A 22,222-nucleotide genomic window follows, 5' to 3' on the forward strand; every position below is an offset into this window, starting at 1 on the left:
TTCAGAATAATCGTCAAGTAGACCTATATTTTAATATCTCGGAAGAAGTAAAGCATATTTATCAGTGAAAAAAAATGGCAGAGAATTACGGAGACTACAAGCATTTTAATTTCATACATGATACAGAACACTACCTGAATAGTATATTGAATCACTTATCGTCAATTTTCCCTTCTGCCAAAAAAACTAGATTTACGGAATAGAGGCAAAGCACCCTAATGGGTAGCCGAGAATATCACAGTACTTAAGTGAGAATTTCAATAATATCTTCAATAGATAGCGTTTCTCTTGTTTTTTAATTATTCTTTCTGTTTAATTTATTGTTTTTCTCTTTCATTCTTTTGACAAATATTTCGTAAGTGTGGGTATGTGGTACATGATCCTTTAGTGAAATACATAAAATATAAAATACTTCGATAACAACCTACAGGGAACGAATTTTGTACGGAGTTAAACTCCTTTATCTGACTAGAGCCCTGGTATATTGTAGCTACTTCAATTGTTGTTTACTCTATGTGATCTTGCTGTGAGGCAATGCTGCTGATGCCGTTGTACAGAAGAAGGTTATTCGTACGATAATTGTTATTTTTTTACAATATTTTATTTCTGGTTCCTAAAAGTACAGTACCAGGCAATAAATATTGCACATCGATATTTAGAAAGAGACAGTCGTCTAATTTTGTTTTTGTTGTTGTAGGGCGTTATCTGTACTTGACAAATGCGACGAAACACTAACGATCCGGTATCTATGGAGACTTAATGTCAATTAGGTAATGTGCGACAGATATAACGCTCTGCGAAGCAAAAATAAACCGTCTCTTTCCCACGCTCGATGTGCAATATTTATCGTCGGGTACTGTACGTACATATATTGCGAATTAAGATTTCGACCTTTTCGATCTGATGACGCATTAGTGTTCCCGACTGTTAGAGCGTGGGTTGTGAGTTGGATTTCCACTTCGAAAAAACAGTCTGAGATTGCTTTGTAGCAGAATCAAAATTGAAGGTGGAACCTTCCCATGCGGGCCATTCACCCGGAGCTGCTCTCACTTGTTTGCATATCACACACGCTTGTATTCTATAGTCATACAGATAATTGGGTAAAGATAAGACAGTTAAATGCCATGCTCTCCTATATTTGTCAGAGGTTTTTTTTGTAGCTTATCGATGTCATCAATAAAGAAAAGAGATTTTTTAGAACGAAGCTCCTTATGGGACGATACGGAGGGGTACCCTAACCGGGAAAAAACGTCCGTAACGTAAGATTTTTATTAGTAAGTAGTGTACGACTTAACTTTGTAATAACGTACAAATTAGTAATGTACACAGTGTACGACTTAACTTTGTAATAACGTAGAAAAAATTACATATTTTTTTATCATTCATTAACTACCATCTCAGAGCGTTCGTTTGCTCAATACACTAACTCTTATGCAAACAACCGTGAATGAAGTGTACCACAATAAGTTCGCACGTTACCGAATGACCGTGGGTTTTTGCGAAACCTCCAGTTTTATTTTCTTTATATCTCGAATAGAACTTAAAATTAATACTTTTATAATAAGGAACTTCGTTCCTATCCGGTGTCCCACGACACCACACATCTTTTTTTTAATCCCTAAATGTCAGTCACAAAACAAAATTAATAATATTATACAATCATTTTATAATAAAATAATTCTAAATATAAAAGAGTTCGTTATCTCGATCGGTCGGCGATCAGTAGTTCAAATAAAAATAACGAAAACCGTTGTACCAACCTTATTTATTTATGAAGGGTCATCGCGTGTACTATAACAACAGCGAACGGGCTTTTGTAAGCGAATTATGCAAACAGAAAAGCCCTACTGAATGAAAAAATAACATTAAAAGCTTCAATTAGCCGTCGAAGTTTTTATTTGTTGAGAGTAGATGAGCTCAAGGTACGCCCGGTATTAAATGATCACCGGAATTTGTAGCTAACACAACGTGACCATGCTGTCCAAAAAACCCAAAAACATCGACTTGAATGCTCTTCACGGCCGCTTCTTTATCTTTCCTTGTCTGGTAGATGTCTATGAGCTCCAGTAACCACTTAACACCAGGTGGGCTGTGAGCTCGTCCACCCATCTAAGCAATAAAAAAAAGATTGGTGGACGTGCTCACGGCCCACATAGTATTAAGTGGTTAGCGGGCGGAGCCCATAGACATCAATAACGTAAATTTTGCGACCAAACTTACGACTTGAGTTCTAAGTTTCCTTCATTTATTTAGTACAACGGTTGCCCCAGTCGTTAAACGCATTACCCCGTGCGAGCTCACAAAACACCTTACCACCAGTAAAATCAAGCAATAAATGTTATAAATCACTAGAGAGCCATTTAATTTAACCAACAGCATTATTTAAATACTTCTTATTTTTTCCTCTCAATGTATTAACGAAATATGAGCTATCTTTCTGGAGCATTTGGAGAGAGCCGTCGGTTTTTATGAAACACATTTGAATTGCGTCTTCAAGTTGAATCATTACTCGCAATTAGGGTTATCCCCTTAAATCTTACTAATTGTCGGCAGTGGAGGGCTGTCAGTGGATGTCGGGCTTGAGACAATTGATTTGGTTGGAGGTTCAGAATTTGTAGAATAGTAGCTCGCCGGCTTAGATCTTTCTGTTTTCAAAGGCTTACAATTATTTTAGGGCGACGTCCCGACTGTTTCTATTCCGGCCACAAATCTATATATTACAAGATCAATAGTAATCGACGATTCTTATTGCGTTTATCTAACGCAATGATAACTATTGTAACTATACTTGAGACCTTAGAACTTATATCTCAAGGTGGGTGGCGCATTTACGTCGTAGATGTCTATGGGCTCCAGTAACCACTTAACACCAGGTGGGCTGTGAGGTCGTCCACCCATCTAAGCAATAAAAAAAAACAATAAAAAAATATAGTATATAATTGTATATGTATATGTTACCGGAAATGTATGAAATCAAGGAATTGTATACAAATCCTAGGAAATGTGTACAATTCCGATACTATTTAGGAAATGTATAAAATATTGTTTGAAAATCTATTTAATGCATAGATATCCTAGGAAATGTATAAATTTCCTCGGAATTGTATATAATTCCAATACCGTATTAGGAAATGTATAAAGTAAATGCTTTCTGTAATAAAACACGTTGTTAATAATATTTTTTTAATATAACACTTAGTGAGACAATCGGGTAACAGTCATACCGTAAAATAATAATAATATATTCATATTATCTTACTGATTAAAACTTCTAAAATCAACTATCTATTAACTTTTAACGTATCACAAAATCAACTTATATTTATTCTTATAAAATCAAATTTTCATTTGGCAAGTAATCAGTCTGATAATTAAGTAATTATAAATGTCAAAGTATAAAAGTAAATCTTTATATTATAATACTTTGTCAGTCCATATAGCTATTTATTTTTGCAGGGTAAGCTCGAATGGCATTTGGAAGTACATAATACTTTATTTTTAAAACACAGACATCTTGATGTAGCACAGTTTTTCTTGCAAAGGCACTTCTTAAATCCCTGGCCGGTTCCAGTGGATTGCAAGTTGGCAAGTGACCGTAGTGCAAGACTCGTCCCGCTGTCCCCGCGTACCCACCAATATCTTAAATGTTTTACATTTCCGATTGCTATTTAGGAAATGTATAGATTTCCTAGGAAATGTGTAATGTGTAAGTATAATATAATTTATTTCACACATTTCCGTGCGATTTTAGGAATTACATACATTTCCTAGGAATTGTATACAATGACGGATTACATACATTTCCGTTAACATATATATATAATTGTATAGTAATAAATGCTATGACCTCGTCGACATTGGTAATTTTATAATAATGCGGAAATAATTGTACATAACTGAATATATTATTGTCGATTATTATTAATCTAAATAAAGTAAAAATCCTGGATTAATGTCTGGTATTGCCGACGTCTATGGGTATCGGTAACCACTCACTATCAGGTGGACCGTATGCTCTTTGTCGATGAAAAAAGGTAATCTGTAAGCAATGACAGTCGTGCCACAGGGTCCACGAGCGCTGGAGTCATGGTCCAGACGGCTGGCTGATCCTTCGGCTGGTCGTAGGACCGTCGAGGCGATTCGCCCGGTCCTTGTGGATTGGGTGAATCGTGACAGAGGACGCCTCACTTTCCGGCTCACGCAGGTGCTCACTGGGCATGGTTGTTTCGGTGAGTTCCTGCACCGGATCACAGCCGAGCCGACGGCAGAGTGCCACCATTGTGGTTGCGACTTGGACACGGCAGAGCATACGCTCGTCGCCTGCCCCGCATGGGAGGGGTGGCGCCGTGTCCTCGTCGCAAAAATAGGAACCGACTTGTCGTTGCCGAGTGTTGTGGCATCGATGCTCGGCGACGACGAGTCGTGGAAGGCGATGCTCGACTTCTGCGAGTGCACCATCTCGCAGAAGGAGACGGCCGGGCGCGTGAGAGACGCACAATCCCGCCGCCGTCGAGCGGGGGCCAGGGAGGCGGATCTCGCCCAAGCCCTGGCCCTCTAAGTGTTTCGGGTCCCCCTCACATGTCGGTCTGGGGACCGGCGAGGGGGGCCTAAGAAGACGACGTGCAAGCTGCTCTGCACGCGTTTTACGCAAGAGCATCCGGGTGATGGAAGGCCGGCTATCCTCGACCCACGCTGGTTCTGGCCCAGCGGGGTATTCCGTAGGGTAACCCACTCTAACCGGCGCCATCTAGGCAGGCTTCGGACAGTCTGCCGACCGAGAGGGCCGGTGGTCGTGGCGCCGACGACCGCCAGTCCGGCGTCCCGAGGGGGAGGGTGATGGGAGAGATGTGCTCCGCACTAAACGCTTCACTTTCCCCCCTTTGCCTTGTCATGAGTTCTGTCTCATGCGAGGTTTGGACGTTGGTTGTTGAGCGACAGGAGGTTTTAGTCAGTTCGACTCTGACATACCCCGCCCAGTATCCCCAGAAAAGGGCGGAAGTCCGGCGATTTCCTCCTGACAAAAAAAAAATAAAAATAAAAAAAATAAAAAAAAAGGGTCCACGAGCATCCACAAGTAGGTCATCAGGTCTGATCTCCCACGGTATTATGGTAATATGTGGTAATATGTGGTAATAGAAGCTGTTAAACATTGGGCGCTATTTCAAGGGTGATATGATGGAAAATTATTAGCAGTAACTTCAAGAGGCCGAAGTAACACATCCCTAATCCCTGATCGATAATCGAACAAACTATTATCATCATCAAAGATCATGGATTGTAGAGCATGATTATTTTAATCATCGGAAAATTCGAGCAAAAATAAATAGGACAATGGGCGCTGTTGATTTTTTGTTGTAAGTATTTTTTTTCCTTCCTATACCAGTAACCTTGAGGAGTTATTCTAGATTCACCGAGCTAGTAAGTGAGCTCACGGGGCTCTTACCGGGAGTGTTGCCAACACTGGCCCTAACAAGAGCAGTGTTCCCCAGAATCTATCACCGGATCGGAAACGCGACCCACTGAGAAGATCCGGCGAGAAACTCAGTGGGCTTTGTCTATGGGATAATTTACTCGTCGAGCCCTTCATCGCAAGCGATGGGCTTGGCGAGGACGGCGATCGGTGCTTGAGGTACCTAAAAGCACCGTTAATGGATCGGGAGGATCCATAATAACGTGTTTAGAGCGACGTCGACTGTGTACCATACATTTCACAGGATCGGGTATTAAGCTAAATTTGTTTTATGTATTGTGCCACCCCTGATTTTTAAGCGGTCTTTTAATGCCATTCACAGCAAGCGATCCATTGTACGTACTCCGCCCGGCCTTTTTAATTTTTACACGTCACAAGAAATGTCATTTTACACTGTGCAAAAGAAAGCTTTTTGTACTCTTGCCACTTTATTGTCTGTGAATTTTTTTATAGATTTTGTGCTCTTCGAATTTTATTTATATACAAAAAAAAAATACTGCTTTGATGTGTGAACGAGCTCACAGCCCACCTGGTATTAAGTAGTTACTGGAGCCCATAGACATCTACAACGTACATGCGCCACCCACCCTGAGATATAAGTTATAAGTTCTTAGTATAACTACAACGGCTGCCCCACCCTTCAAACCGAAACGCATTACTGCTTCACGGCAGAAATAGGCGGGGTGGCGGCACCCACCCGCGCGGACTCACAAGAGGTCCTACCACCAATAAAATGGGCGAGGATAACATCATAATTGTGTTCGTTGTGTGATCGATTGATACTTTAATACACGCTCAGTGTGTGTGATACGTATTTGTTGTCTATTCAGACTTTTTTGTTTTGTTTTATTATAATTTGTTTCAATTAGTAAAATTAGTTATTGAAATAACATTAATGAACCGCTTCCACTAGCTAGACGGACATAACATAGCCAGAGACCAGTATTATTTTTCTTATTCGGTAATGGTGTTAGCGGTGGTGAAATTTCAAAGCAGAGCGTGTAGAGCCTTCTAGTCGATCAACCTGTTTCGGATTATTTCTTAAAGCTTTCTTACAAGGCCATGATCCCTTATATAAAGCGAAAAAACTTGGGGTGATAACAACATTTTAACGGGAAGGCTGTCAGATTTTCATGACGTTGGTGATACTATTATAAATCATTCACAATGTTACGCCGGTAAGACCAACGCCATCTAACGTCGAATAGCAGAAACGAATATCAAAAGAACTAGTAAAATCGAAAACGCTCGAGAAGTATAACGCCATCTATTGTCAAATAGTGGAAACACATGTTGAAACTACTCGAATTGTCAGAAATGCTCTCGATAATTCTAGGGAAGTCGTATCGAGTTTAAAAGCGTTGAAGAGGTGACACGAAGGCAGTTAGTAATCGGATTTACTCGAAGCGAAACAGCGATCGGATAACCTGAAGCGAAGCGGAAAAATCTAAAGTAATCTAGTGTATAAATCTAGTGTGTAAATCTAGTGTAAAGTGTTCTGTGAGTGTTCTGAGTGATAAATAGAGTTTTATTTTGTACTTTGGTGGAAGTTTTATTGATCCCGGTCCTCGTCGAACCCGTCGCTTGCGACGATGGACTCGACGAGTGAATTAACCTATAGACAGAGCCCACTGAGTTTCTCGCCGGACCTTCTCAGTAGGCCGCGTTTCCGATCCGGTGGTAGATTCTGCGAAGCACGGCTCTTGCTAGGGCCAGTGTTAGCAACACTCCAGTTTAAGCCCCGTCAGCTCACCTACATGCAAGGATAAGCTGAAATAGCATCTCAAGGCTATTAACATATGTAGGAAAAAACAATTGTTCCCGAACCCCAGCGCGTAACAATAATATGCGTTATCACTACGCTTGCCCACAATGCGTTCCTAAAGATCGATAAGATTAAAACCTGCTTCGAATTTAATCAGGAACACCACGACGAGCGCCGCTAACAGATTCTTTGAGCCCAAAACAAAAACTCATCATTATTAATCACGAACGAACGATAAATTTTTGCAGAGACCGAATTGGACCGAAGATGTGACCCGCATAATACGAATATTTACGTTATTGTAACGTTATTTTTACAAGCGACCTCAATCAGCGGGCCCCGACGGAAACGGAAACCGGCTAAATTGTACGAGTTATTTACATGACAGCTGTGAAAATGCGGACCGCGTAGCCGGTGTCGCGTATTACATTTGATCGGTACAATGTCATATGCGCTTGCTCGTGTTTGTTGTTTTGTAATCAAATTTATATCTACTTTAAATACAAAGACGATAGTTAACTTTGAAATTTATGCATCAGAAAATAGAACGCAATAATATTATGCATAATTATACATTTCGATTCCTTTTGTCGGCGATAATTACAATCCAACATAATTTAAAAGCCGCATTCCGAGTTTCTCGTACTCAAAAGAAACATCAACGGTTAGTTAAAATAAATTATTAAAAAGGGATTATACCAATTGCAAACACACACTGTAATACGTTTGCATTCAGATATGATTTGCGTAATTATGTAGTTTCCAAAATAAAATCTAAATTATTGGTGCGCGTTAACATTTCGCGTCGCGACTGTGATTGTTTGGTTACTAACGCGGTATATATAAACTTCAATGTTTGTATTGTAACGGGAATATTAATTATTACTTTTTGTGTTTTTTTTTTAGTAGAACTTGCGCGATCTACATATTTGTAGTACTGATTGCAAATTGAATAATGGACTGTTTCTTTTATTAGTCCTATAAATAGATAGTTGAACAAGACACTTCGTTAGCTAGCTATTATATTTGCTAACTATTTGCTAGCAAAACGAGAGATACGAATGTTGAGATGGATGTGTGGAGTGATAAGAATGGACAATATAAAGAATGAGTATAACAGAGGAAGTGTGAAAGTAGACGGTGATTGACAAATTAAAGAGCGGACGGTTAGCGTGGTATGGACATGTGATGCGTAGAGAGAAGATGCATGTGACTGGTGAAGTGGTAGTGCAAGGTAGAGGGGGAAGAGGTGGACCGAAGAAGACATGGATGGAATGAATGACGATATGAGACAGAGAGAAGTGAATGTTGAGATGACGGCTGATAGAAGAGAATGGAATAGAAAGATTCGCCGTGTGCGATAAGGTGGAGACAAAGAAAAAGAAGATATTTGCTAGCTTGGTAAGCTATATTTTCCCATAGACACTAAAACCAATATATACAAACTTAAAGCTAAGAGACGTAATTTTTTATTGAAAAATATTTTATCATTGAAGCTCACATTTCATCCGTCCAACGTTAACGTACCTTCAGGGGCTGTGCTATGAAGGAATAATCGTAAAAATAAAATATTAATTAAATTTACAGTAGGTACCCAAAAGAAGCCGTATCGTTTCATGGACGCAAACAGAATAATAAAAGGTTTCAATTATAACAAGAGTGTATTTCGAAACGGTGGCTGCGAATTTCATTGTGTTGTTTCACGGAAGATCGGGTTAAAATAGCGGTCTGCCCACCAAATTACCGCGAGGTGGTGTCGCGACATGTTCAAAACAAACTGAATTTGTTTTAATGATGCCGGTTTTTGAACCCGCGAGAAAGTAAAATGAATTCGAATCCGGAGCTACTTTATCTTAATTATTTTATTACTCTTACCTTGCCATACCATTTTTCGGGCTGGTGGCCGTACCTCCTACGAGGTCCCCGCGCCTTGGGGGCGCACGGGGTATGTGGGACTTGACGATCTACAAGGTGTTGGGAGCAGACCGCGGGCCCAAAGAATTTTAGGGCCCACCCACTAAATGACTCCCCTGCACTCTTCGCCCAAGCGTCCAATCCCCTCCGAGGTCAGAACCCGGATGAGGTAGGGGTGGTTACTACGGTCAACACTGCAACCAGACAGCGCAGCTCACCTCAATGACGCCCGGCCGACGGAGCCTTCGAGGCGAATTGAAGGCTCTGAAACGTCGGCCGTCTCGGTACGGCAGCCTATCAGGCCGCCCAGACGGGGCCGCTGGTGTCCCGGAATGCCCCGTTGGACCAGAACCAGCCTGCCGGGTCGGGACGCGCTACACTGCCAACCGGTCGCTCTTTCGTATCTCCTTGGCAGCGCGTTAGAGTGCTGGTAGCGCGCCCCGTGGCCACTACCCCCTCGCTGTTTACTACAAAGTGCCTTCCTTGAGACATAATAAACCAAATATTTTCTTCATAATTACCATCAAGATACGCAAACGAAACACCATGACTACATCCAGAATACTCCACCCCTACCTTTTAGTTCCAATGTCGTATTTAACAAGGAAAAATAGCTAATCATGAAAAAATCTCATTAATTTCAAAGGGTACCTACCCCTTTATGTGGGGTGAGATTAGGGAACGGCTTCAATAACGGAAATTAAACGTTTACCAAAGAACGATCGTCTGCACAAAGGCTTTTGTACGAAATTCTTGTTATGATTTTTATGAACATTTATTAATTCATTTCGAGTTGTAATAAAAACAAATTGAAGGTACTTTGAGATAAGCGGTGTTTAATCTTGATTTGATTTTCATAAATTATGTTTTTGGGATCAGATCGAGTGAAAAGCTAATGAGCTATCGCTTATTATATGAATTCCAGTAAGATAATTTCATCATTGAACACAGTTTTAGGAAACGTCAAACAAGACTGCCTCTCCGCAAAGACTAGCAATCGATTAATATCTTTGATGGATTTTATATTAGCAAATGTCTCGATGTCAGAAAAATAAGGTCATTTAAACCTATTTAAAAAACGCCTCTGTGTGCACGCACACAGGTCACAAATTATTATTTTTTAAATTAAAGTATCGTTCGCGCCATCTTCGAAATTTAACAATAATCACTGACCCTTCAGATTTAGAAAGAAGCATTTCTCGTGTTTTATATTTTTTTCGTTTTTCTGTTATTCACTCCTGGAAAAAAGATTCTCCAAAAAATATAGATAAAAGCCAGAGTTCCTCAATATCCCCGAACATACATACAAATTACTTAAAAAGAAGAAGAATGAAAAACGAATTCAACAACAAACCAATATAAAAATTATTCACTTTTTAGTGCAGCAAAAAATACTATTCGGCCTATACCTTTTTTTTTATTACTTAGATGGGTGGACGAGCTCACAGCCCACCTGTTGTTAAGTGGTTACTGGAGTCCATAGACATCTACAACGTAAATGCGCCACCCACCTCGAGATATAAGTTCTAAGGTCTCAGTATAGTTAAAACGGCTACCCCACCCTTCGAACCGAAACGCATTACTGCTTCACGGCGGAAATAGGCAGGGCGGTGGTACCTACCCGTGCGGACTCACAAGAGGTCCTACCACCAATAATATACCTACCTACCTACATAACAATACCTACAAAATTGGCGTTTATTATACAAAAAGTTAGTCTTTTTTATAAACATTTCTTATTTCTATCTTTGGGGGCAAACAAAAAAGGGGAGGATTTCCACCGGGCGGGTATAATTTCTCGGTAGAAAATGTCGTAAGCGACATTCAGACGTCTGTCAGATATCTGGCCATGTATGATGGCTACACGCCACATTACTCCCCTTCGAGACGAAGGTCGTGTCATTAGGTTAGCATTGTCCGTGCTGACATTAGCTTGCAAGTGCCAGTGCTGCTCGAAGTCTGCGGTAAGTCGAGACTGAGCTCTAACGCTGCGTCAATTCCGTGAATATCCATGTAATGCAGAGCTGCCGTCGGTTTTTTATTTATTTATTTTTATTGCATAGATGGGTGGACGAGCTCACAGGTCACCTCGTGTTAAGTGGTTACTGGATGCCATAGACATCTACAACGTAAATGCGCCACCCACCTTGAGATATAAGTTCTAAGGTATCAAGTATAGTTACAACGGCTGCCCCACCCTTCAAACCGAAATGCATTAATAATTCACGACAGAAATAAGCAGGGCGGTGGTACCTACCTGCGCGGACTCTCAGGAGGTCCTACCACCAGTACCTTGTGTGACCCCAAGTGTTAATGATTCGGTCGTTGACTGTGATGGGTTGTAGCGGCGTTACGAGGCAATGAAGATGCTTGCCGTGGGACCAGTAAGCGCGGTGAATCAGCTACCATGGACCTATTGAGCTACAATGCTGGCTCGGTGGAAGATTTCCCCTTGGTCGTTAACTCCCAAAGGGGCATTGTCTAGCTGCTGAACTTTTAGTGTTCTATCTGTTCTATCGGAACTCGTTCTGCAAAATTAATCGTATTGTTATCGTGTCCATATTGGTGAAAAAGATACAAATGTAGTGAAAACAATATAGTTATCAATAAACAAATCACCGAATTCGAAAAAAGAATTCCATAAATTTTTTATTCATTAACAAACTCACAACTTACTGCATAAGGATCGTTGTTATAAAATTAAACCAATTTTCTATTAAATGAGAATTTAAGTATAAGTAAAAAGTTGCTAGGATGATTACTTACAGCCTCGCAGTCTGCAGCAGACGATGTCTTACGTAAGAGGATCCCTTCACAACTTTAAAATAGGTTTGGTCTGCGAACTTATCCAGTTTTCAGAAGTTCACCTATTAAAGTTTCAAGATACCGTCGTGTAAGCATGTGCTTGTTGATAGTCTGATGTTAGGGAACGGTGGATTCGTGTGGACTACTGGTACAAGGAAATAAGGTCCAAGTAGGTAAATACATTGATTGAGCACCGTTCTTTATATTGCTCTATGTTTAACCTGATGCTAGTGAGTATGGATTCAATAGAGATGAACCAAAATTCGAAGACTATCCACTGTGCGTCCAGAACTCGAAAACTCCATCAGCAGTGTATGATCTAGACTCACAAACTAGAATACACGACTGCTCTGCGACAGTAATAGGTAGATCGGTTTTCAATACTTTTCAACACTCTCAACTAGTAATTTTTTATTCAAGGATTCTAACAAGAGCTCTGTCGCGATACGGAAATAATATAAACTAGGCCTCACAGCTGATCTTTTACTGGTGGTAGGACCTCTTGTGAGTCCGCACGGGTAGGTACCACCGCCCCGCCTATTTCTGTCGTGAAGCAGTAATGCGTTTCGGTTTGAAGGGTGGGGCAGCCGTTGTGACTATACTGAGACCTTAGAACTATATCTCAAGGTGTGTGGCGCATTTACGTTGTAGATGTCTATGGGCTCCAGTAACCACTTAACATCAGGTGGGCTGTGAGCTCGTCCACACAGCTAAGCAATAAAAAAAAAATAAAAAAAACTAAGCTACAAGTATTGAGAGTACAGTAAGAATTCAACCAATAATCCAACTCACGAGTTTAAGAGCCCCTTTCACTAGTCTATAAATGGCAAAATAAAATGACAATTTCGGAATGTAAGCTTAAGGGTTCCTTAACATTTTTCGGGTAATCACATCGGTTAAGCTTCGTGGGTTTAATGTCGTTATCGCTGAACTTAGATCCCGAAAGGGCCAAGTGTATTTGCGGGCCGATAAATTGAGCTGATTATCAGTGTAAATTTGGCATCAGTGACGTTTCATTTTGTTATGGATCAGAAGACCTTACAGGATAAAAGTCGGTCAGACGACTTATTAGGAAACCCGCATAACTCTACAATTGACTTCTTTTTTTTCATACCAATATTTATTTATACCTAATTTCTAGGCTATGTATTGTTAGTACGATACGCTTACGATATTCTACTTCGTGCGTGGACTTCCAGGGTACATGGGGCACCCTCTAAAGGGGCTATGACTATGAGGCACTACCCGCAGACTAAGGGACGCGATAGCCGAATTTCTACACAAGCCACAACATTGCACCTGCGTGGATCATGATTGGAACTGCCAAAAGAAAGCCAGCGGCATTTTCATTGTGGTTACTAACTATATCTAGGCTTTGGTCCTTCCGCGAAATAGTTTTTTTTTTCATTGCCCTTGTAGGCAGACAAGCATATGGCCCATCTGATGATGAGTGGTTACCGTCACCCATGCACTTCAGCAATGCTAGGGGTAGAGTCAAGCCGCTGCTTAGTCCAAGCACGGAATATTACTTAATATCTTGCCCATTAAGAGACGAGTAAATGGTTTTATAACACAAGGCTACAAAATATATCTTAAAAAGTGGCTCTTTGAATAAATTTCTATTTTGTATTATTATTATTATTATTTATTGCTTAGGTGGATGGACGAGCTCACAGACCACCTGGCGTAAAGTGGTTACTGGAGCCCATAGACATCTATAACGTAAATGCGCCATCCACCTTGAGATATAAGTTCTAAGGTCTCAAGTATAGTTACAACGGCTGCTCCACCCTTCAAACAGAAACGCATTACTGCTTCACGGCAGAAATAGGCGGAGAGGTGGTACCTACCCGCACGGATTCTCAAGAGGTCCTACCACCAGTAATACATCACTTAGAATGTTACAGATAATGAAAACATAATTCAAGAAGTTGACATTGTCAAAAGACGACCATGACGAAAAAAAAATCTAAAATAAATATTCCATAAAAAATTTAAATGTATTCAAAAAACCTTTTCAATATTGTATTAAATATAATCCATTAGATTTGTGCTAAATGGGCCAACCGCCATTCTGGTTTAGTTAAACTCAAACTAACACCGACTTTGCATAGACTGTAATATGTTGATCCCACAGCTCGGGTTGTGTTAAATTTACAAAAAGTAATGAATTTTAAACGAAAGCTCAACTTATACTGGTAATTTGGTTCTGAAAATGTGGTTATCTCGTTACACTTTCGACTGCCACTATAGTAAACTAACACTGATATGTTTTTAAGCATATATTATGCTGTATGCATTATATTTTGATTATATTTCCTTAAGCATAACTTTAGTATCTTTTGCGTTATATTGCAACATATAATTCGTCAGTGAAGTCGTCGTGGTCTAAAAGGTCAGACGTCCGGTGTATTCGTATCTTACGGTACGCCGGTGTTCGAATCCCGCAGGCCAGTACCAGTTTTTCTAATGAAATACGTACTTAACAAATATTCACGATTATCTTCCACGGTGAAGGAATAACATTATGTAATTTATTACCAATCAAACTAACCAATCCCGCAAAATTATAATTTGAGTAATTACTGGTGGTAGGACGTCTTGTGAGTTCACACGGGTAGGTACCACCGCCCTGATTTTTGCTGCCGTAAAGCAGTAATGCGTTTCGGTTTAAAGGGTGGGGCAACCGTTGTACTGTAAAGCCCGTGAACTCGTCCACCTAAGCAATAAAAAATAAATGAAAAGCATTGAAGATTGTGGTAAGAAATTGCATGTCATTTGGTCAAATCTGCAATTAGCGGTGAGGAATATAAAATCGACCCGCATAAATATATAGGCACTCCTTATTTCTGCTGAGAATGGGTTTCTGTTTGACAGTTTATTTACTAAGTATATAGTTTACAATATTATTCCATTGTCTATGGAATTCGGTAAGGAAGGAGTACAGGTACAGGTAGATACACGAGGTGAGCCGTGAACTCCTCGGCCTATATGAAAAAAAAGCATAGACACAGTCCTCATACAGTTTTATAATAGGAATACATTCATATCAAAATAAATACAGATCTTTGGATCATCATTTAAATTGCTCTTCGTTATCTTGGACCGAGACTGGTGCACTATCAAATTGTCAATAGAATTTAAAGCCTTAGCTTCGTTTCTGCGTTATTTCGAATCACGTAATCTAAAATGAACCATAAGATGATGTACGTAGCTTTAATAATAGATTGAAAACCAAGGAAAGGTTCACCGAACTAAACTTTCAATAATTTTTCTTCACTGATGTTTTCAGGGTACGCTTCGATTATATTTACGTATTATCGATAGTAATGTATTCTTAATAAGGATTAAAAATTTCAAGTTAACCCAATGTCTCAAAGTTGGGGAAAATTACGTAGAAAGATTTCATTAACAGAGCTTTATGACTGTCGGTACTTGAACCATTGTACCATGGTTCACTTGCGGACTAAATAATAATAATAATGGTTGGTTCGAGGTAAGTATCAGTTGAATGGAATATTTGAAATGTATGCAACTGATAATTATTTTTAATAAATGTATCTTTTTTAATTTTACGTATTTTTCAATATGATTATGTATCTTTGGTTCGACCAAATCCGCACCACACTAGAGATCCCATTCCACGACGCCCTTCATGCGGCCAGTGATCGGAGGCGCTGGCGGGACATCACAAGGAGTAAAATCATGTCGAATCATAATGGTCACGACCCTCAGCAGTGAGGGAACGACGCGAGGAGGAGGACGAGTATCTTTCAATGATACTATGTACACATATGGACTTATGTTGTCTGAAATAAAATAAATCATTCATTCATTCATTCATTCATTACACGGATAAATAGTTGCCAATCCAATAAAAACGTGTAGACAATAGTGTATCCAGTGTTGTGTAACTTTACATAGGTAACAAAAGCATATTCACTTTCAAAATGAGAACATTACCATACGTAATAGATGCTGTGCGAGAAAATAAAGTCCACAGCTTGTTACCAGAATTTATGGTAGCGCTTCAGAATTTTACTCCGAGAATTTCAAAGACAAGCTTTTCGTTTAATAAGAGTCTTACAAACAATGTACATAGGTATCGTTCAATTATAATGCACATGATTTACTGGTTTTTATGGTGTATTTTATTTTGATAGCTTTGAAGGTAAATTAGCTGACGGTCGGTCTGGTATGAAGCGGCCAATTATAGATCCCGTAGACACCACTAAGTGAATACCACTTCCCACCTTCAGACAGAGAGGCTTAGGTTGGGATTTGAACGAATTGTGGTTCAGAAGTAAGCCACATAATTCGCTACATACCTTCCCACTAATGATCGCGATTAGTGGCTTATGAATTTAGGAGCACCGAATTTTAGACATGCTACTTTTCGCTGGCTTAGTGACCACTACCGTGCTGTGTGACTTTAAGGGTAAAATCGGATCATCTATCTATACTTCTATATTAATACTATAAAGAGGAAGATTTGTTTGTTTGTTTGTATTAAATAGGCTCCGAAACTACTGAACCGATTTGAAAAATTGTTTCACAGTTTGGAAGCTACACTATTCCCGAGTGACATAGGCTATAATCCTTTTGAAAAAATTTGGGATCCTTACTAAAACTCTAATAATATAACCCAAGATGTAAAAAAATTACCTAAAATATTCTTTACACCGCGTGCCCTGCGAAAACTATTGATGATAGAATAAAAGAATGTACTACGACTGTGTACAACACATTATTATTTGCAAAAAGTGTCGCGACAGCATATGTCAACTATTATAATTACACCGCAATTGGTGTTCTTTTATTTAAAAAAATAAAACAATGTCATATATCGTTGAAATTTTTGTTAAAATCCCGAGCGAAGCCAGAGCGGGCCGCTAGTCAACAACATTCGTAGGAAAGTCCAACCATTTTCAGTAAAAGATACATAGATAAACTACGTATTGCGAAATAAGCCCTCCTAAAAAGCTCGTAACTGCGGAAGCTCCTCAGTGTTTCACTTCGAATAGATTCGCTAGTGGATTGTGTACGAAATGTAATGACCCGTAACTGATGTTAATAGGGACGCGCCTCGATTCAATGGTTTCGGACATGCGATACAAATATTAAGGGAGAAAGGATTGAGAGAATGTCCCATACGCTTCAGGGTAATGTGTTCCTCAGTCTTTGTTAGTTTTTTTTATTAACATAAATAGACAAACCAGCTGAATCTTTGAGAATTGCCAGTAGGGACTATTGTGAATAGACAAAGGTATATCTTTTTTACGACCCTTATAAGTATCTATCTAATATGAGCTCAATATTCCACAAAATTCTTCACCTGGAAGCAGAAAATGATAACTGCTTGTGCTGATTTTAGTTGGCACGATAACATTAAAACAATAAAGAAACCAGAACTTTTTTGACTTTATTGGAGAAGTTAAAAAATGCCTCTATGACTGTGAAAGGATGCAGCGACGCCCAGTCCAATGTTAGCCCACAGGAATCCGCTTGTCTAATCTCGAGATACTGGGCGCTTGTGCTGAGTTGGGATGTTATTACAACAGGCAAATGAAATCCACGGTCTTCTGCGAACATTTATCAGTACTTTGACCCCTGTAGTCGACTTGTCTCTTAGATTGTTAACAACCGAATCTATGTGCATATTTTAAAACTGAATTTTAAATTTCAAACTAATTTCACTGTTTTCTCACAGGATCCGCTCATCACCAGTGAAAATCACGTCTCGGGGGCTGACGGGGATGGTCTTAGTGCTTCCTGGCGAACTCTACACGTGTACCCTGATGACTACCCCACACAACGGGGGTATCTCGCTTTGATGTGCCGCGCGACGGTGCCCACGCGACCCCCAAACGTGAGGTCGATGTCCGTGCGACTGTACGTCGCGAGTCGACCTCATATTTCTACTTATATGTTTAGTAAAAATAGTGAGTATTGTTTTTAAACCAAACGTAGAAAAACAAGATGCTATTTAACTGCTATTTTTGCATCTGTAACTTTGAAAACAATTAGTTTGTTATCTTTGAATGATTTAGCTTTCAACCAGAATGGATGTTGGTGTCTATAATAGCATCTTGGCCTCCCCTTTGTCGAGGGCAGCCAGAATGCTATATAAATTGCTAGACGTAAGTATAACGCGTCGCGTTTAAAATTTTTGTGTAAACTTTGAGGGTGACGTCTCGAAATCGAGAAAACCTTCATTAAAAAAAAAAGACATGTGGCACTCGGGGACTGCCGCGGTAAAGCTATTGCAAAGCATTTTTTATCAAGTTATGCAATTACAATTAGACAATTATAATTTAATATTAAAACAATAATAAAAACAAGACCACGCTATATTTATAAACATTAACAAAAGCAAAACATTAACTGTCCCCTTCACACTCATAAGCTAGACCGCGTGAGAGAGAGATGGGCAGACTTTTCATGATGCTCATGCAGTGCGACGTCACGCCGCCCACTTATTCACAAACACTACACCAGCGCAACGTGTGAATGTGTTGAACGCGAGCTACATAGTAGGCGTAGTGGGGGTGTCAGGTTATTTTCGTTACGGAATTTCATGATTCAGTCGCCGCGCTCAAGGCCCGCGATTGAGGCTATGCAATAGCTTAAAAAAAACTTCGAAGGCGTAGTCTCCCGGCAGGAATTGGGAGAAGAGGAGGACCCCTGTCTTCTTCTTCTCCCTGTTCTTCTCTGGAGGCGCCGGAGTCCGACATAACCCGGTCTCTTACCCCCCTCGACCGGGTATCCGTAAAAGGATTCCCCAGCGTTAAAAAAAAAAAGGTGTCTCGTGACGTCATGCAACAAGATTCGCGCGCGTCAATTTAAGTTGAATGTAAAAATGTAATTTTGGTTTTAATTCATATCTTCCAGTGCCTAGCGTTGTTTACTTTACTTTTGGTTTATATTTTAATATTGTACACATTATAATAATATATATTGTTGAAATTGTGTGTTCGTCTTTTATATGTTCGGGGTAAAATATACCGCGAATTCGAACAACAAGTACCTAACAAACCACAGATCTCTGGATAGGTACTGAGGATGAACGCTGCAGTTTTAGTTAACACGAACAAACCATGACCGAACCGGTCAATGCTAAAAAAAATACCACAAACAAATCACAACTATCCACTTCGAAAAGATTAAAGTTAAAAAATCATAGAGAACTTATCTTATCTGTCTCTGCATAGTCGTGGCTTCTGTTAATCTGATTTTCAGCCGACCTGTGCTGAGTACACTCATATAAATCAATAGTTTCCAGATCTTTTGTGATTGAACACAATAAAATCTATCAGCAACCATTCCATCGCACATTCGCTTTTGCCATCAAAAATCAAATATTAAGTTTCCGATTTCAATCAACTTGATCGACAACCAGGGGGAAGATAATAAAATGTACGTTACAAGAACGCTTCACAGAGCAATAAATTATGTATTATCGATTTTATGATATGAAGTTTAATATCGGCACAATATATATGAATTCTTGAGTTGGTTAGATGCTTTCTTTTATTTTCATATTATTATCATCGACATATCAAATTAATGTTTCTTACAATAAAATCTCGTCTTTTTTTGTTCAACGCTATTTCTGATTCGTTTTGAAAAATAAAAATGTAATTTAAGACAAGGTGACATCCAAATATATGATAGACCCAAGCGCCTTATTCTTTCTCTTTATTATTTATAATTGAATTTAATTTGGAGTTTGAATATTAAAGTCGTCTGTTTTTCTTTTGGTATTGGTGTAATAATAATATTAGGCGTGAGGCAAGGCTGCATCCTATCACATATTCTTTTAAATATGTACGGAGAATATATAATGAGGCGCACACTTGAAGAATGGGGAGGAGATGTTAACATTTAAGGAACAAGGATAACAAATCTGCGTTATGCCGATGATACCACCTTGTTCGCAAAAGACGAGGAGGAAACGGCTTGCCTTTTCGAGAGGATGGAACACATTAGCGACAAAATGAGACCCAAAATTAACCAGATCCAAGACTAATATAAAACTGATTGATCGAAGTGGCACCCTCAACTGTTCGGGTACACTTGATCTGGAAGTGGTGGACAATGTGGTCTATCTAGAATCCACAATTACCAACAACACTTCGTGCGAATGTGACATAAGAGGACGTATCGGTATGGCCAAAAACGCTACCTCCCAACTTTACCTAATCTAGGTTGACAGGTGTATATCTTAAAAAACAAAAATACGCCTCATGAACACACTAGTATTCTCCATCTTCCTTTACGGCGCAGAGACGTGGACCATGAAAAAGGCAAAACGAACACGTATAGACGTATTCGAGATGTGGTGCTGGAAGAAATGCCAAGAATTCATTCAGAACACCGTACCAATGAATTTATACGAACAACACTACAAATTTAAAAATGACTCCACATCACGTGTCTCAGAAGAGTCTTCGACTTCTTTGGGCACATAACACGCAAGAGTAGATACAACATGGGAAAATTCTTGTTGACTGGGAAGGTGGAAGGCCGAAAGACCGAAGGGCAAGTTCCCCATGCGTTGGTCAGACCAAATCCGTACCGTACTGAGCACCACCGTATGTATGGCGGTCTGCGAAAAATCGACGTGGCGTTTTTTTTTTGAAGTGAAACTGCTTTCGACGCATTGAGAGTAAAGTTTAATCCGCGACAGATTCGGAACGACTAGAGAGAAAATATATAATTTAGAAAGAACGAGAGTGGGGAAATAGCCAGTGCATCTCCCAAGCCACTCGATTGTACAGAGAGGAAAAGGACAAAGCGAGCTACGTTGTTTCTCTTATACGCAGCATTCCTATAAAAGAAATTTTATTTAAGGATAAAAATGAAGAAAACCACAATACTACACACCACAAAAGAAGTTTTACTTCTTTCACGTGGAGGAAGGAGGAAGAGGTATTAGAATAAAGTTATAAAATTATTAAACTGTGATTGGTTCTTAGTCCACGTGCAAAGTTTTAAGTTAACCGGACGACTCTAAATCAGTAACAATGATGTTGAAACACTCCATTATATACAAAAATACCAAGCTATTAAAAGCGCGCTAATAAATACAAAACATATTTCAACAAAAAACAAAGACAAACTTAAGATTGTTGATGTCTGATGATTAGGTTCGCAGTTCGTTAGATGTCGTCCACCAAGAAAGTAAACTTCATCTTGCACCGTAATTGGTAACAACAATCATAATAATACAATTTCCAAGTTGTCGTACTTAGAAATCTTTTGAAGAATCCCGTGAGCGCGTTCCAACTCGACAATTGAGTTTTATCTTTTTAATGTTGTTTCTGAATAAACGAACGTTTAATTAGACTTTTCTTGTTGAATTTAAACGGTCTTATTAAGATATTTAGCTGTTTTTCATTCAGTATTATACTTGGAACGTAAGGTATTATATTTAAGGTATTTATATTCAAAAAAAGTCCTCGTGGCCTAAAGGATAAGACTTCCGGTGTATTCCTATGTAGCGATGCACCGGTGTTCGAATCCCGCAGGCGGCTACCAATTTGTCTAATGAAATACGTACTCAACAAATGTTCACGATTGACTTCCACGGTGAAGGAATAACATCGTGTAATAAAAATCAAACCCGCAAAAATTATAATTTGCGTAATCACTGGTGGTAGGACCTCTTGGAAGTCCGCACGGGTAGGGACCACCGCCCCGCCTATTTTCGCCGTGAAGCAGTAATGCGTTTCGGTTCGAAGGGTGGGGGTAGCCGTTGTAACTATACTGAGACCTTAGAACTTATATCTTGAGGTGGTTGGCACATTTACGTTGTAGATGTCTATGGGCTCCAGTAACCACTTTACACCAGGTGGGCTGTGAGTTCGTCCATCTATTTAAGCAATAAAAAAAAAAAAAGATATTTCAACATTCATACTTGGAACTGGAAAAAATTCGGAATTAGGCTTTATCTATGTACCTTGATTAGCAAATTGCAAACTGTTGTATTTGCCTGAATGTACCTTAATGAATAATTTATGATACATAATTCTACTTAAACTAATACATGAAAAAATTTAGTTAAAACTAAAAAACACGCTTCTATAGAAAATCCTACTAAAAATAGAAAATAAACTTATTGTAAAAAAACTAGGATGTTTTTTTATATATCATCAAAATCATAAGACGTCTCCTCATATCTGTCAAAAAAATATTTAAGCTATTGACATCGCGCACCTCACGTTTTTTTTTATAATAAATTAATTACATAATTATTAAAACATACA

The 22,222-nt window shown here is 39.3% G+C and overlaps 1 protein-coding gene across 1 annotated transcript in view; it reads left to right on the top strand.

Annotated features, from left to right (window-relative positions):
* Positions 1-22,222, top strand: part of LOC114248060 (uncharacterized) — a 96,971-nt gene that overhangs the window by 71,989 nt on the left and 2,760 nt on the right. The window contains exon 5 of the mRNA XM_028181177.2: positions 17,665-17,896. Within this exon, the coding sequence (XP_028036978.2) occupies positions 17,665-17,896 (232 nt within the window). The remainder of the gene's footprint in view (positions 1-17,664; positions 17,897-22,222) is intronic.

Source organism: Bombyx mandarina, chromosome 17 (genome assembly GCF_030267445.1).
Source record: "Bombyx mandarina strain Sakado chromosome 17, ASM3026744v2".
Lineage (NCBI taxonomy): Eukaryota > Metazoa > Arthropoda > Insecta > Lepidoptera > Bombycidae > Bombyx > Bombyx mandarina.